Here is an 18,591-nt window from a genome sequence, read left to right as displayed (position 1 = left end):
CAGGTTTTGTCGGATCATTGGCCGCTTGTGTTTGAAATGGTCTATCATCCTGTGGATGCATATAAAGGCTTGTTGGGACGCTTGCCTTTGCGCTTAAATCACACTTTTTTGGAGCATGAAGTTTTTGATGTTTATATGCGTCAGTTGATACGACATTTCTCCACAAGAGTGTCCATGGCTGATTATCATGCTTGGCCAGTGTTCCTTACCAACACTCGGAAATTAGCGCGGCATTATGGTCTTGCTAATGCCTCTATACAAAAACAGCATGTGGCTCTTCTTGAGTCGCTTTTAAAGGGCTTGTAGGTGTTCATGTTTACTGACTCTATGGATGCTGAAGTCGTGGATGCCATAGAATGGCTGAAAAAGGAGCTATCTAGGGTGCAGGAAGCACAATATGTTCGCTTTAAACTACTTGCACGTCTTGATGCTTTGCGGGATGCTAATTGTCAATCTCATCGCTTCTATGATAAGTTGCATCAAAAACATATGCGTGAGTATTGTTAGGCTGATGGATGCCCAAGGCAACCTTGTTACTCAACCTTCTAAGGTTATTCAGCATTGCATCAGGTTTTATGAGATTTGCTTGCCCCTCGAGAGGATGTCTCGCCGGCTGTCCTGGCTGCAAGGGAGTCATTGTTTGCTGAAGTACGATATCAAGTTGACCTGATGTGGCGGTTCAGCTTGATGCTCCTGTTACTCAAGGGGAAGTGGAAGCTGTTCTCTCCGAACTTCCCATGGGAAAGAGCCCTAGTTGGGATGGTTTGACAAATGAGTTTTTCCGAAAATATGCTGATCAGCTTGCAAAGCCTTTGACGCTTATTTGTCAAAGGGTTTGGGATGAGGGATATATGCCTGCCGATTGGAAGTTGGGCATACTTCGTTTGTTGCCCAAAGTCCCTTCGCCTACTTCTTTGGCTCAATGGCGCCCGATCTCACTTATGGATATTATGTATAAAATCTTTACAAAGATTTTTGCCAATCGCTTGTTGTAGAAGGTGCTTCCTACTCTTATTCATCCATATCAATATGGATTTATGCATAGCAGGAATATTTTGCATAGTATTCTTAATGTTCAAATTGGCTAATTTGGTGCATTTACTTGGCTTTGGCTCTATCACACGGATTATGCTCAATGGAGGACTTTCGGATGGTATTTCTCTCACCCGTTCTCTCCGGCAGGGCTGTCCTCTTAGCCCTCTTTTCTTTGCCATTGCCACTCATCCTATGTTATCTCGCCTAGATGCTATGGCATCGCATGGTGAAGTGGTTGGTTTGCATCTCCCTCATGGCAAGCAATTGGTTGCTCAAGCGCTTGCGGATGACACTTTTATGTTTCTCAGGGCCGAAAAAGCCAATATAGATCGAGCAATGGAAGCTTGGAATAGTTTTGCATTGGCTTCTGGGCTGAAAATAAATTCAACAAAATCAGCCCTCATTGTATGCACGGAATTTGATCTTGAGGCATTAGGGTGGCAAGGCCGTGTGGTGCATACAGGAGACATTGTTCGTTATCTTGGGTATCCGGTGGGTGTGGATGTGGACCCCCAAGCGCTTCTTGCTTGGATTTCTGCTCGGATCTCGGATAAATTTGTGTATTGGAAAGCTCAAGGGTGGCCTATGCACGTGAGGGTTAAGGTAGCTCAGGTTATCATGCTTAGCATGATTTCCTATTTTTTGCCTTTGCTACCTTGGACGCACAAATCTCTTCTCCGTTTGGTTGCTCCCATTCGGTTTATGTTGTGGGAGAAGAGGCAACGAAATATTATGGGTCAAACATGGATAGCTTGGAATCACATTACGACGCCCAAAAGAATGGGTGGGGCTACTTTATTGGATGTCCGCTTGCATATGGTGGCGCGTAGGTGGGCGCTTTTTCAGGATATGTGTTTGCAGGAGCAGCCTTGGGTATTCATGGCTCGTGACTTGATTGAGTTGGAGGGATTGTCACATGGACGGACACGTGTGCAGGCTTCATGGTGGGACATTGTGAATGCAGCTCATCTTGTCCGTATTTGCTCATCTCACATTTTATCGCATATTCTCCTTTCTTGGCATGAAGTTCCACTATTGGCTCGGTGGGATCCTGGTCATGAAAGACTACTTTTGAACTCTTTGCAGTTCGAAACATTTGTGGAGTCGCGTGTCATTGTTTGGCCAGACAGAGATGCTTCACGCATACGACTCAACCGCATGGTCAGGTTAAGCTTGGTTAGAATCCGAGATGCTGTGATACCTGGTCGTGACAGGCCATATTCGTTTCGTCGTATTCCGCAACACTTTAGGGTTCCTCGGACATTTCAGCCACTATGGGTTGACATCATGCATGCAGTTGAGCCTTTTACTCCATTGCCTCGGCCATCTTGCAGATCAGCCTTGGCTTGATTGGGCACTATGTAAATCTGGTGACTTGATATCACTTTCAGCTAACCAGGTCTATCATAAGCTCGTATCAGAGAAAGATTGGGTTTCAGCCAAGGCCAATAAGGTGTGGGGATTGCACAAGTCTAAATCATGGTGGCAGAAAACTCTTATGCGTGGTTGGCAGTCTAAACTCCCTTACCAAGGTAAGGTTTTCATTTGGAGGATGTTGGTGGGAGGGTTACCTACACGGGATCAGCTCAGCCGTCGTAAAATTACATTGGCCTCTTGCTTCTTCTACACGACATGCACTGAAACAGTTATGCATTTGTTCATGAGTTGTCCAGTGGCCCGTCAGATTTAGTCTTTTGTCTCTCGCGTTTGGGAGGCAGTAGAGAGGTCTACTGTTTCAGCTCATCAGTGGATATTTGGGATTTGTCCTCAAGTCATTACTTCGGACAGTCACCTTGTGATATTCCATTTCCTTAGATGGACAGGACTTTGGCATATTTGGACTACACGGAATGGGTTCATCTTTGATTCCTTGTCTGGAATACATGGGCACATTCTACGTATCCGCGGTTTGCTGCTTTGGCAGTTCTCTTCTCTTCTCTCAGCTCAGCTACTGAATGCAGATGTTATTTCGTTATGGTCTACGACGGCTCGGCTGGCTCATCTTTGATGCTTTTATCTGGGATGCTTATTTGGCTAGGAGGCTTTCTTATTAGTGTACAGGTTTGCATGGTCATGATCCTTTAGAGGATCTTTTGTGGGGGTTTTTTTTTTTTTTTTTTGGGGCCATAGGTTCTGTGTGAGCCATGTGGATGATGAACATTTTTACATATAATATAAAACACCATTTCACGAGAAAAAAAGAAGAGAAGCAATAGAGCTCAAGTATGAGAGAGATTGCACAACTTGAATAGTACTCATTGTATAGGAATGAAGGACCCAAGTACATGCTTTTATAGGCACCAAGACCTTTGTCTTTTGACATAGACCTAAATAAGGGGTGTTCACACCTAGAGGGTGTTACACCACCAAAGACACTAGACTAGACTCTGAAATATCCAACAGGTCAATATGACAGTGCTTCCCTGAGCGACTAACTACTCTCATTGGATGAAGGGCAATGCCTAGAATAATCTCCTCCATGTCCCATCTCATCAATCTCCATCATCGTGGTTGGATAGAATTAAAAACATGATCTCCCTCCTCATCCTAATCCAGCAAAGCTAACACCTGTAATGGCACTCCTGTCCCGGCGAAAAAGACATCCAGCCACCTAGGATAGTGTGTGTGTGTTTTGGTGAGGGAAAGAAAAAGGGAAAGGGGGGGGGGGGGGGGGGGGGGGAGAGGGGTGGTGTGGAGGGGTAGTCTCCTAGTACCCTAAATAAATGATGAAAGTAAAAAATCATTAACAAGAAGAGTTCGCACACCTTTAGAGACAAAATGGCGTTTTGCTTCAGGGTGAAATCCATGTGATGTCTCTAGCCATAGTTCACGAAGCAAAATAGGAAGTCTGACAATATTCCTGTGGTCAACTGCATTATGATCATCACACACACACACACACACACAAGAAAGAAAAATTGTGATTCTCAAGCTGTTAAAAAATAAAATTATGTGAAAAGGCTTGCAGCTTTGGCATTCTGTAATTAAATTATCATATGCTCAAAACAGACCTTTATCAATCTCCCAAACAGCAGTACGCTTGCCAGGTATGCTATCACCATCTTCATAGAAGGTCATGTATTTTACGTTGCTGTCACGTGTCATATTCGGAATGATATCATCTCCCTTTTGGTGCTCGACACCATAAGCTACTTGCACATCAGAAGCACTGTATGCACGCTGAACCAACATTACAAACAATATTAAAGGAGTAATCTATCCTTATGCATGTTTGTAAGAATAAAATGGAGTATCATTTGAGTTGTGCAATCTTTCTCTCTCGACCTTTGTCACCTCTCTCTCTCTCTCTCTCTCTCCTCTCCATCGCCTATGTATCACATATTACACCCCCATTATGGTACTAGTGGGGAGCTAGATAGATCTACATTGCATTCTTGTATACCCTACGCATATAGGTTGCATACTGAGCCTCTAGCAGTAGTGCTCCATCCATCACACCCCCCCACTAGCTCAGTACTTTCATACTTTATTTCATGTTCATTTTGTCCTTTTTTTTTCTGGACATCCATAAGACATTGACAGTTGTACATTGATTTGTCTCATAGGTCGAGTTCGGCCTCTAGTAGACGTTAATACAGCTTTCTTTCTTTCTTTCTTTCTCTCTCTAACCTTCTTGTATCACCCATGATGGACATCCTAGATGGTCCCTTGCCCAGGTTGATTGACTGTTTTTATTCAGCTCTCCCATATCCCATCACTTAATGTACCCTATACCTCGCATAGTAGGATCCAGATTTTTCACCTTGTATAATCTTTTGAGATCGTAGTTTTTGGTTTTCAGCTTTAGTTTATTGTTGCTTTTCCTTATTTCATCCATGGCGAGATTTCATGGACACTATGTATACATCATTTTGGTCTCATAGATCCTTTGGGTCTTTTGAAGACGTTAATATAACTCTCTAACTCTCTCTCTCTCACACAGTGAGACATGGCAGACCATGAACTCTAAAACGAGGCCGGACGGCAAGCCAAGGAACGCCGCTTCTGATTATAGGGGAAGTGCAAACATAGGGTTTGATGGTGGTTGAAACCGGCCTCTGATAGAAACCAGAGTGCGGTAGATTAGCAGTCACCCGTCCACTTGTAGTCTAGATGTGAAAACAAAACAGATTGGAGCTAGAGTGCCCAAATCTGAAAACAAGGCGACACCTGTTGGCCCCAAAGCTTGGCGCCCCTTGCGGTATTTCTTTATTCAATTAAAATAATATGAATGGCTGAGTACAACAAAAATCAGCCAAGAGTTTACACCTCTATGTCCAATCTGACGGCCCACAAATCCTTCTTAGCACAGAGGATCTATGCACACAGATCTGTGTCTCCAAATAACACACTGTGCCTCCCTCTGATCAGCCAAGATCACTAAGCAGGGCAGCCATGAGCATACATTTGGCATAACTCAAGTGCATGATACATCATCTCAGCTCAAACATACATATGCTGTCCAAACTCTGTCTCAACCCTTGTCAATCTGCCATACCCCTCCTCTCACAAGGGGCCAGATAACTCATATCTGCAACAGACATCAAGTAGTAGAAAGAGAGATAGATGAACAGAAACGGAGCTTACCAAATTCAGCTCGTGAAACAACACTGGAGGAAGCAACGGTACCAATCTATACTTGCAGGCACTTGTATCCACAATCCTGCTTCACACACATGCACGTACTTGTCTGTACCCTCCTCCTTGTGTCCACTTCTATGCTGTCTTTGAAAGTACAGATCTGAAAAACAGCCCCGTACCCGTCTGTACCACCTCGGGATACGTGCCAGGAGTTGTACTTGCACACGCAGCCTGCTGTCCACACTTATACTCGCCGGAACCTGCGTATTCAGTTCTGTCCAGCACCTGTCTGCACCGCCTGCAGCAACTGTACTTGCTGTACCTGACTGTCCGTACACTGTACGGCAGTCGTACAGTACTGTACTTGCTGTGAACTTGTCTGCACAGCCTGTACAGAACCTGTGCGCAGCCAGTCCAGCAGAGAAGAAGACCCGCAGCCTGTACCAGAGAGAGAGAGAGAGAGAGAGAGTGTGTACTTGCACAGATCTGGCCGTACAGTGCTGTACGGCTGATTTACACTCAGAAAAACAGCAGCAGCACTCCAAAATCTGCAGTCGACTTGCTCTTCAGCTTCTCCACGCATGTACTCTAGCACTTGAGAACTCCTCCACGACTCCTTTCCCAAAAGCTAGAGAGAGAGGGAGGAGAGAGAAGCACTACTCCAAAAGTGGAGTGGCCCTCCTCCCCAAAATAATCCCTAGGGCCCCAAACTTTAAAAGTTCCCTAGGGCCACTAAGGCCTAGGGGCAACTTTTATAAACATTAAAATTTAATGTTTCTAGTTCCCCCCTTCACACCTAGGGATGTCCACACATCTTAATTCTGTCCGGGCACCCCCCATGTGAATCATAAAATATTCTGACTCTGCAACCACCATGCCCACACTTGTACTGTTCCATTTTCACAGGGCCATGACATACCCCCCTCTTGAAAGATGGCAAGCGTCCTCGATTGCATTCTGGTGATGGATCAAAATATCCAAAGTGAAATATACAATATGGCAAGATCAGCGTCCCAATCTCTCTAAGCCATACACATGTATCAACATTCACTGCAAACCAATGGCATAGTAATAGTCCAAGTTGTATACCAATGTGAACCATACATATCCACAAAAATCTCATGTGACTAGTACACATATATCATAGAAGTCCCATAAATAGATGTACTGTCAGCCTCAGTACCTTCGGGTAAGATAAAAACTGCACCAAGCGACCTCTAGATGTCATCTGAGCCTGTCTGTATCAAGGGAGTGGAGGTGCTACCCCCCTCTTGAGCATCAGGTAATGCTCCAGACCCATGCTCTGCTGAACCTGAATGAGCCACAATAAGAGTCGGCTCTAACTCAAAGGCATCGAGATAAAGCTGCAAAACCTGAGGTGAATCTGTTAAGTCACCTTCCTCCATCCACTTCGCATCCATCGGTGAATAGTTCTTGAACTTCACAAGATAGCGACGGGAAACTTTACCTCGTACCTTCCTTTCTTTATGTGCCAGTATCTGCTCTGGAATCAGAACCTCATCAAGTTCCTCAACTTCCGGCTGAGCCTCATCTAATACATCCTCAGGCACATCCCCACGGAAAGGTCTAAGAAGACTCACGTGAAAAGCATTGTGAATCCTCCAATGATCTAGTAACTTCAAACGATAGGTTACCTCACCAATCTTTTCCAAAACCTGAAAAGGTCCATAATATCGCATGCTCAACTTAGGGAATAAGCGCTCTTTACCCTTCATCTTCTTGAGTCTAGCCTTTTCAAAGCGCAAAAGAACCCAATCACCCAATGCAAACTGTAAATCACGTCTGTGACGGTCTGCGGCTTTCTTTTGCTTCTGCTGAGTTTTCTGGAGGGCCAACTTAACTCTCCGATAAGCTTCATCCAAGCTCTCCACATACTGATCAGCCTCAAAGATCTTATCCTTTGTATGCAAAATGGGCGGTATCTTCTTCCCTCCTTCCACAATCTCAAAAGGCGCCTTGCCTGTCGAGCTATGTACAGTGTTGTTATATGCAAACTCCACCAAAGGAAGATACTTTTCCCATTGTTGCTTGTGCTCTGACACATAACACTTGAGAAGATCCAACACTGTCGAGTTAGCCTCTTCTGACTGACCATCTGTCTGTGGATGAAATGACGATGAAAACTTGAGAGTTGTACCCATGTTGTCAAACAACCCTCTCCAAAACAAACTCGTCATCCATGGATCACGGTCACTAATGATAGACGTAGGCAAGCCATGATACTTGAAGATGTTCGCCATGAACAACTTCACCATATGATCCACTTTAATTGTCTTCCGCACGAGAATGAAATGAGCCTGCTTACTGAACCAGCATATGATAGTCCAGATGCCATCATTTCCTGTTTGTGTCCGTGGAAGATCAAATACAAAATCCATGGCAATGCTCTCCCAAGGTCTATCTGGAATAGGTAAAGGCTGTAATAACCCAGGTGTCTTCTGACGGTCAAACTTTACCTTCTGACATATGATGCATTGCCTCACAAAGGCATCAACATCTCTTCTCAAGGTTGGCCAATAAAAGAAAGTCTCCACTGCTTTGACCGTGGCGTCAATACCTCTATGACCTGCATACGGTGGAGCATGACTTTCAATCATAACCTTGAGTCGCAATGGCCTGGTAACACACAGTCTGCCATGCATCAATAAAAACCCATCTCTGAGAGTATAATGCTCATGCCGCTGACCCTCAGACATCTGATCATATAACCTTTCAAAGTCCTCATCATGGGCATACTGCTCTTTCAAAGTCCTCATCATGGGCATACTGCTCTTTCATTTCATCAAGCTCATGATGATAAGCAAGTGAAACTGCAAAGACCTGTGGCTTGCGTGACAAAGCATCTGCCACTACATTCTTTTTGCCTTCGACATGCACAATCTGGAAGTGAAACATCGACAAAAAGTTTGCCCAACGCATATGCTTCTCTGAAAGCTTAGTCTGCGTGAGGAAATAACGCAAGGTCTGATGATCTGTCTGTACAGTGAAATCAGCCCCAAGCAAGTAGTGTTTCCAAGTAGAAAGAGCGTGAATTACAGCCAACATCTCTTTCTCATACACCTGTAAATGCTTCTCAGCATCTTGCAAAACTCTACTCTCATAGGCTATCACATGTCCCTCTTGCATGAGAACTGCACCAATGCTACTTCCACATGCATCACACTGGACAACAAAAGCCTTTCGGAGGTCCGGTAACACCAATACTGGGTCCGAAGTAAGCTTTTCTTTGAGCTTTTTGAATGCTGTAATTTCCCGATCAGCCCACCTAAACGGAGTTGCTTTCTTCGTCAAAGCATGAAGAGGCGAAGCAATTTCAGCAAAGTGCCGTATGTAACGCCTGTAATAGGAACACAATCCTAGAAAGCTGCGTACATCATGCACGGTCCTCAAAGCTGGCCAATTAAGTATTGCTTCCACCTTTGCTGGATCCATACGGACTCCATGACCAAACACAATGGCCAAATGCCTTCTATGCTCTTCCTCAGTTCGTGAATGCACAATCATATCATCAAAGAATGTGCCCACAAACTCTCTATGAGGCCTGAAAATCCTGTCCATCATTCTGTTAAATGTGGCAGGCGCATTCGTCAAACCAAAGGGCATAACCAAGAACTCATACAACCCAAACGTGGTTCGAAATGCTGTCTTATGCACATCCTCGGGTCTAATGCGTATCTGATGATACCCGCTTTTCAAGTCAATACGACTAAAGACTGTGGAGCCCTGTAAGCGGTCCAAGATGTCATCGATCCTCGGTATGGGGAATCGATTCTTGATGGTATTCTTGTTCAACGCCCTGTAATCAATACACATGCGCCAAGAACCATCCTTCTTCTGCACTAAGAGCACAGGTGAGCAAAAGGGTGATGAGCTAGGCTGTATCAACCCTTTATTCAAAAGCTCCTGCACCTGACTCATAATTTCTTCCTGTTGGGCTGCACTAACACGGTATGGCGGTCTATTCGGTGGAGTGCTACCAAGAATCAGATCTATAGCATGATCTTCTGGCCTCTCAGGAGGTAATTCTCCTGGTAATGACTCGGAAAAACAGTCTTGAAACCCACATAAGAAATCAGTCCTGTCCTTATCTAACATTGACAAATTAGACTTAGACTCATCATCCTCTGCATCCTTTACATAAATCAAGTACGCGGAAAGATGCTTTTTCATTACTGATGAAATCGCCGAAGCGGATACAATAGGAACAGATTCCCCTTTGAGTTTTACATCCAATACATGCTCTTTCCCTCTATGAGTCAGAGTAATTTTCCTATTGTAAGTATCCACCACCGCATGTACCCTGTGGCACCATGGCATCCCCAACAAAACATCACAGCCATCCAAAGGCATGATGAAGAACTCTTCGCAGTCCACATAACCCTGCAAATGAAGCCGAAGCTTCCCAATGATAGGAGTAACGGGTTCTGCATACCTTGGACAAGCCATATTTGCCTCATGTAACGGCCCCATCTCCTCTGCGCGAATTTCCAATCGGCCAGCCAAATCTGGTGAAATGAAGTTGGCTCTAGCACCTGTGTCAAAGAAGATCAAGGCATTCTGATCTCTCACTTTGCCCCATGCCCTGCACAACTCTGTAGCTTCACCACCCAGCTGCTCTCCCACAAGATCAGGAACTAAGCCTGCAGAAGGCTTTGGTTTCTTTGGCTTGGGCTCTCCTTTATTGTCAGAGTCCTTTTGGGACTTTCTTTTGGGACAATTGAATGACATATGCCCCTCTTCAGTACAGTAAAAACACTTTTGAGCATCTCTCAAAGCCTGTCTTTCCTCAGAAGTCCTCTTGGGCATTGGCAACTTCTTATACTTTGTCTTTGAAGACCCTTTAGCATCACGAGAAGCATGCCCAAATTTTTCAGCTTTCTTGCTCAATTTCTTACTGCCTTTAAACCCAGATGAACCACCTGTGAGTAACGCATTAGCTGTCATAGCATTTTCAATCATCTGTGACATGTTCGTTACTCTTATCTTTATACAATAATCTCGTACCTCTTTGGGCAGCCCACAACAATACTTCTCTACCTGCTCAGATAATGGCACGGCACGATAAGAAGTCACTGGGATTAGAGCTTCCCAAAACTTCTTGTTATAATCCTCCAAACTATCACACTTTGAAGCATCCAGCTTGTGCCATGCGGTCATAACATCCACCTCAAATGTAGATGTGAGCCATACGGAAGAGAAAACCTGTTTGAATTGGACCCATGTAGTGGGTGCTATGCCCTGCAAAAGAAGAGTAGACCACCACTGCAAAGCATTGCCCTTGAGAAAAGTGGCAGCTTTCCTCACCTTAGAAGACTCTGTGTAATTCCCACTAGAAAAAGCAACATCAAACTGCTGTAAAAAGGTAAGTGCTTTAAGTTTATCCTTGGCCCCACTGAATGTGTCAAACTTCACTGCAGCTCCCCCTTCCTTGTAATCCTTCACCTTTCCCATAGGCGTTAGATTATCATATGGAAGTGGTTTCGTAAGATTGCTGCCCCCAACAGTCATACCCATCATTGGGTCAACATTTCCCATTCCCACACCAGGCATACCATACATTCCAGCCATGTTTCCATACATTCCATTATGCATGCCTGGCTGCATACCACCAAACATATTGCCTTGCATCCCAGGTTGCATGCTTCCAAACATATTTCCTTGCATACCAGACTGCATACCACCATACATATTCCCTTGCATGCCAGGGTGAAAATTGGCTCCAAAAGGCCCATACATACCCATGCCTCCTTGAGGATAACCCCCAGTCATGGATTGGAACACCGAACCACTACCAAAATAACCTGGATGCATATTCTGCTGAGGAATAGGTGGCTGTCCATAGAAGGAACTCTGAGAGTTTGCACCATAAGCATGCTGCATGTTCGGAAATTGGCCAAAAGATGGTTCCTGTGGGATGGCACCACTATGACCCTGAGGAAGATTCTTTGAACGAACCTTCTTCTTCTTTTTCTCGGGCTCTGTGCGGGGTTCTATGCGAGATCTCATAAATTCAGCAAATCTCTCGCTCTGAGTGAGCTGCATAAAAGTATCCATAACACTAACCAAGCGATCTTTGAACCGAGCATCATCATCCTCTTTACCATGCACATCTTCTGGCTGTGTTACATCCTCATAGGGCTCAACATCTGCAGCCTGTTCTCCTGCAAAAATATCCTCAGATACATCTCTCTCAGGAGAAGTCTCTTGCTCTTCTTCTTCATGATAGAAGTACTCATCCTCTGTATCAGACATGTTTGCTGAATTTTCAGCGATGGCTTTCTTCAAAGCAACCACGAGCTCACCCCCTTCAGAAAGTTGATGATTGGTCCCGGCAACGGAACCTTGAAACCGGCCTCTGATAGAAACCAGAGTGCGGTAGATTAGCAGTCACCCGTCCACTTGTAGTCTAGATGTGAAAACAAAACAGATTGGAGCTAGAGTGCCCAAATCTGAAAACAAGACGACACCTGTTGGCCCCAAAGCTTGGCGCCCCTTGCGGTATTTCTTTATTCAATTAAAATAATATGAATGGCTGAGTACAACAAAAATTAGCCAAGAGTTTACACCTGTATGTCCAATCTGACGGCCCACAAATCCTTCTTAGCACAGAGGATCTATGCACACACATCTGTGTCTCCAAATAACACACTGTGCCTCCCTCTGATCAGCCAAGATCACTAAGCAGGGCAGCCATGAGCATACATTTGGCATAACTCAAGTGCATGATACATCATCTCAGCTCAAACATACATATGCTGTCCAAACTCTGTCTCAACCCTTGTCAATCTGCCATACCCCTCCTCTCACAAGGGGCCAGATAACTCATATTTGCAACAGACATCAAGCAGTAGAAAGAGAGATAGATGAACAGAAACGGAGCTTACCAAATTCAGCTCGTGAAACAGCACTGGAGGAAGCAACGGTACCAATCTATACTTGCAGGCACTTGTATCCACAATCCTGCTTCACACACATGCACGTACTTGTCTGTACCCTCCTCCTTGTGTCCACTTCTATGCTGTCTTTGAAAGTACAGATCTGAAAAACAGCCCCGTACCCGTCTGTACCACCTCGGGATACGTGCCAAGAGTTGTACTTGCACACGCAGCCTGCTGTCCACACTTATACTCGCCGGAACCTGCGTATTCAGTTCTGTCCAGCACCTGTCTGCACCGCCTGCAGCAACTGTACTTGCTGTACCTGACTGTCCGTACACTGTACAGCAGTCGTACAGTACTGTACTTGCTATGAACTTGTCTGCACAGCCTGTGCAGGACCTGTGCGCAGCCAGTCCAGCAGAGAAGAAGACCCGCAGCCTGTACCAGAGAGAAATGAAATGAAATGATATATTAACGTCTTCAAAAGGCCAAAATGACCTATGAGACCAAAAAGGTTACAACAATTGGTGGATCTGATACAATGTCTGTGTAAGGAAAGCTAAAAACAACTAAACAACTAACTGAAACTGAAACAACTATGAGGAAAAATACGGTACCAGGAGCTCCTAATGGATAACATCTGGGAGGAAAACTCCAGCAACAAAGGTAAGCATCATACACATCACTATCCAAAGATGTCTCTCATCGGTCGATGGCGGATATCCTCAATGTCCTCCATGGTGAGTACTCTGACTGGACGTCTCCCATGCCGTGCTAGTATGGTCCTGATCCTCTGTTGTAGTCTCCGCCGGTGTCGAGATGGGCCTCTCATCTTGGGGCGCCTGGACCGCCCCAGCTCTATAGCCCGATCAATCAGTGTACCTCTGGTGCGGCTGTACTCTGGGGCTAGCTGCAATGCCTGCTGACCTGACTGCTCAATCTCTGGTCGAAAGAAGTCTGTAATCTGCCTCTGTAGGTGTCTCTCCCTCTCTGATCCCCTCCCTCTCAGGAGACCCTCTCTATGTCTACGCAGCTCCAGCAAGTACAATCCAAGGCATCTCTAATCCTGGTATCTCATGACTCTAGAAAGTGGTCCAAAGCCCTCTCTGAACAGGCAGTGAAAACGGCCTCGTATCTCATAATATACTGGACAGTGACATATGTAATGTAACTCTGTCTCTGGCTCCATCTGGCACAGCTGACAAATCCTGGCCTCAGCTGGTACTCCTCTGAATCTGCCAGTCTCAATCTCTAGCTGGTGTGAGGATGTGCGCATCTGACCAATAGCACACCGTACCCCATGAGAAAGATGAGTATCCATGTAGCTGGGTCTAATCACAAACCCATCCTCCGTGAGCTGGAGAAGATGATCTCTATAGAAAGCCATCTTCGTACCAAGCTCGTGTGTCGGCTGTATCCATGTCCTCCTAGTGTCCAGCTGAGTCAAGTATTGCCTGATAAGTCTGGTAATCTCTGCCCGTGTGAGAGAGAGGGAGGGTGCATCCAGGGAGTACTGAAATGGAGGTAGCCTGTCCATACTAAAGCCATGCAGTTGGAACCAAGCTGTCATCTGTGCATACCAACATGATCCGTCTCCCTGTGATACCAACTGTCGTGAAGACTCCAGGGCTAAGCGAGCATATCTGTCTCTAGGGAGAGCCCAAGTGCTATGTATAAAGGAGACTGATCGAGTGAGTGCCTCTACTACCAATGGGGGGCAGCCATCTCTGCACGGATAATATCATGTGGTACGGAGGCCTTGGCCCTAATCATCCGGGAAATCATAGAAACCAAGGACCTCTCCATACGTCTCCATCCTGCAGTGCTACCAGCTCGGCTGTGGTGATCCACTGAGGGTCCCCATATCTCCACTCCATACAGCATGGCTGAAGTGACCAAAGTGTCAAAGAGCCAGAGCTTTGTTCGAGGTTCCTGAAACTGAACCTGCGAACACATCCTCTCTAGTCTCCCCAATGCTGCATAAGCTCTAGTCAATCTGGTCTCCGCTGCTCTCCTCAAGGAAAATAGTGGGCCACTAAAAACCACACCAAGGTAAGTATATGCATCTGTATACTCCACTGTCTCCTGACCATATGTAAAGGTGGGCATTGATCTCCTAACCCACCAAGGTTGATTCCGTACGTACGTACGGATCCGTACAGTACGGTACAGCTGTACGGCACGGTACAGTACCGTACTGTACGGATCCGTACGTTCCCCCCCCCCCCCCCCCCTCCCCCGAGGCACATGACGAGGATGCACTGGAGCTTGTTGCTGTTGAGCCAGAGTTCGATGAAGAGGGCAATGGTATCAATGATGGAGGCATGCTCTCTTCAGAAGACTCATCATCTTCATCTGATGATGAGATTTGAGACTCTTGCGTCTAGACTCTAGAGTCTAGACTCTAGAGTCTAGACAACTCAACTGTAGTGTTTCATTGTTTTGCTTTTTGCACTTGTGGACCAGGACATGTGCTGGCAGCTGTAGACATGATATTTGTACTCTCTTTTATCATCTGTGACTTTCATGGTTCTTACTTATATCACTATGACTGTTAACATGAGGTATTGTGTAATGGGCTTGGTAACTGATAATTGATTTAAACTTTAAGTAATGAGGTTCAGTCTCTTTATTTTAAGTATTTTGGTTGCTATGTCTACAAAATATTCAGGTTTCTAGGACTGTTTACAAATGGTACGTACTGTTTACGTACCTTAAAATTTGTTCCGTACAGAAGTACGTTCCGTACGTACTGATAGCGTACCGTACACTACGTACCTTACCACCTTGTAACCCACTGTGCTGTGGTGTTAAACACCATCACCTTGGTTTTACCAAGGTTAACAGACAATCCACTATCCTCTGCAAACATGTGCAATGCATCCAAATGACGCTGCATCCCCTCTGGAGAATCTGAGATCAGCACAATATCATCAGCATACAATAACAGCGGAATACATGTCCCTGCTAGCTGTGCTCCTCTGTCACCCTCCCGCTCTACATAGTCCGAAACCTCATCCACATACATCCCAAATAAGGTGGGGGAAAGGGGGCAGCCCTGTTTCACCCCAATAGTGGAGTGAACCATCTGAGATATACCCTGGGTAGTACGTACCTGCCCCACAACTGTCCTGTATAAAGCCATGATTCCCCAAATCAGCTCTGTGGGCACTCCCATCTCCTGTAGTCTGCGCATCAGTCTGGCTCTCGGTACTGTGTCAAAAGCTTTGCGGAAATCCACAAAGCAACAATAAATCCTCCTGCCATATAATCTGCCCTCCTCAATAATAGCTCTGAGTGTCAAGATATGGTCAAGAGTGGAGAAACCTCTCTTGAACCCTGCCTGCCTGATGCACGTATGCCCTCTCTCTCTGCCCATCTACTCAACTCCTGCTCAAGAATAGATGCATATAATCTAGCCAATGTGTGACCAATCATGATGGTACGATAATTCCCAGGAAGCATAGGATCCCCTGACTTGAAGATAGGCACAATCGTGGACATATTCCAAGTCTCAGGAAAACCCTCACACATGGCTCGGTTAAACATCATAGCATAAGCTCTGCAAGCATATCTCTGGCATGAATAAAGTGCTCTGCTACCAAACCATCATGATCATATGCTCTCCCAGTCCTCATCCTGTCAATAGCTTTCCTTACCATCTCAGCAGTAAAGAAAGCACACGTCTCTGGGCATGGCTCCGATGGGGCTGGCAGGGGCGGCTGTCCTGGTGCTGTGTACAGGGATGCTGCATACTCACCCCAAATCTCTGTGGAGGTAATGGCTGGTGATGGTGAATGCTCATGGAATAGTCTCCATGCCTCGCCTGAGTCCTGACTCATAAACAACTGGTACAAATCCCTCTCTAACTGAGCAAGATAAGCCCTCTTCTTCCGTCGCACTAGGTGCCGGAAGGTAATCCGTGACTGTCTGTGAGTGGTAACACCCATGAGCACCTCTCTCTGTAATCTGATCCTCATCTCTCTGCACTCCTCATCATACCAACTGTTCTGGGGCATGTTCCCAGATCGTCTCTGTGTAGGCTGACTATGGGGATATGCCTCTGATGCTGCAGCATGAAGCGTCTCTATCAATATCTGAGTGAGCTCATCTAATGGCCGTCCCGGCTCCTCGGCACATAGGCGTCTGTATATCTCATCCGTGTATACGGTGTCAGTCTCCCTCGTAAAGGTATAACGAGTGTGTGTGGAGACCTGTCCCAAGAGAGAGAGAGAGAGTGTACTTGCACAGATCTGGCCGTACAGTGCTGTACGGCTGATTTACACTCAGAAAAACAGCAGCAGCACTCCAAAATCTGCAGTCGACTTGCTCTTCAGCTTCTCCACGCATGTACTCTAGCACTTGAGAACTCCTCCACGACTCCTTTCCCAAAAGCTAGAGAGAGAGGGAGGAGAGAGAAGCACTACTCCAAATGTAGAGTGGCCCTCCTCCCCAAAATAATCCCTAGGGCCCCAAACTTTAAAAGTTCCCTAGGGCCACTAAGGCCTAGGGGCAACTTTTATAAACATTAAAATTTAATGTTTCTAGTTCCCCCCTTCACACCTAGGGATGTCCACACATCTTAACTCTGTCCGGGCATCCCCCATGTGAATCATAAAATATTCTGACTCTGCAACCACCATGCCCACACTTGTACTGTTCCATTTTCATAGGGCCATGACAGTGGTGCAGTTGGCGGCGGAGGCGGAGCCTGTTTCCATTGTGGCAAGGACGGACATTGGTCCACAGATTGTCCGACCAAGTCTGGAACGACTTCTTGGGGATCCGACAACAGCAGCAGCATAGGAGCTGTGAATCTCAGATGCAGGTGGTACAGACGACCTAGCCCTACCAACGATCCACGATGCCAAAGAAGTCATACGCTTGTGCCCTGGCAACACCGACCAAAACCCTAACCAGTCAAAGCTCGAGCTCATGGGAGGTGTTCCTCCTAACAGAAATCGATAAGCTGCGAGAGGAGAATGGCAAGCTGAAGGATCAGCTCACTGAAATTGAAACCCGGCTGGCCTCCCTTGAGGGCAAGCCTGACCCAGTTCAGGCAGTTCAGAAGCAGATTCGTGCAGCCAAAGTAGAGTTCATTGAAGCTACAGAAGGTATGGAGCAGCATCTTACCGCAGAAATCATGTCAACCATCAAGGAAGAACTCCGAGAAAATTGCTGAGCATCTCCGAGTAGGTGGACTCCCGGAGGGTTGGGACGAGCAAGAAGTCAGAGAGCAAACAGAAATTGATGAAGATGAATGCATCTCAGACACGGAGATTATGAGGAGGCGACTCAGTAAGGCTCTCCCCTCATTGATATAGGCAACCCATGGACCATTGTCAAGAAAGGGAAGCATGCCATTGCGAAATATCACAATAAACAGGACAGATCCAAGTTCTCCGACAGTCCAAATCATTACAGGGCACCAAGCTTTGGTTAGCTGATGAACTCACTCCCCTACAGCTTAAAAAACAAAAGCGCAGAACTCACCAAAGTCCGAGCAGCCCGCCAAGCTGGAAAGTGGGCAGTCTACCGTGACGGAAGGGCAATAATCGAGGACTTCCGTAAGCCTAAACCCAATTGACTAGCAATCTAATGTGCCATCGGCATTTTTGTGTCACAGATAGTTGTTTATCATCCTAGGGTTTTCATTAATCTTTTGCTTTTTCCTAAGTGCACCCCGAAGTGGATTGTAATGACTGTGAGGTACTGGTTTTTGGTCCCATATGCCTTCAAGGCATTCTGTGGTGGACGTTAATATAACTTTCTTTCTTTTTCTCTCTCTCTTTTGGTCTCATAGGTCATTATGGCCTTTTGAAGACGTTAATATAACATTTCATTTCATTTCATTTCTCTCTCTCTCTCATGAGGATTGGCAGCGAGTTGAGAGGCCCCAGGTCATGATCTTCTCCCGTATGATCCGCAGCAAACCATCAGTCCCACACCAGATTATCCAGGCAGAGTTTGTTGCAGCCCTGATGGCAGTGGAGGCACTCTTCCAGACAGTCACATACCTCCATCGCATCAGTCACATGGATCCCCATAGGTACCCGAGGCTTGCCCTGGAGTCCTC

The 18,591-nt window shown here is 45.9% G+C and overlaps 1 protein-coding gene across 1 annotated transcript in view; it reads right to left on the bottom strand.

The window, feature by feature from the left end:
• PSAT1 (phospholipid sterol acyl transferase 1) overlaps positions 1-18,591 on the bottom strand; it is a 74,681-nt gene that overhangs the window by 6,460 nt on the left and 49,630 nt on the right. The window contains 2 exon segments of the mRNA XM_086795764.1: positions 3,801-3,905; positions 4,047-4,215. Of these exon segments, the coding sequence (XP_086651890.1) occupies positions 3,801-3,905; positions 4,047-4,215 (274 nt within the window).

The sequence above is a fragment of the Cibotium barometz genome, chromosome 63, assembly GCF_041138505.1.
Source record: "Cibotium barometz isolate CiBa-2024 chromosome 63, ASM4113850v1, whole genome shotgun sequence".
In the NCBI taxonomy this organism is placed as follows: Eukaryota; Viridiplantae; Streptophyta; class Polypodiopsida; order Cyatheales; family Cibotiaceae; genus Cibotium; species Cibotium barometz.
This window is presented reverse-complemented; position numbering and strand designations above follow the sequence as displayed.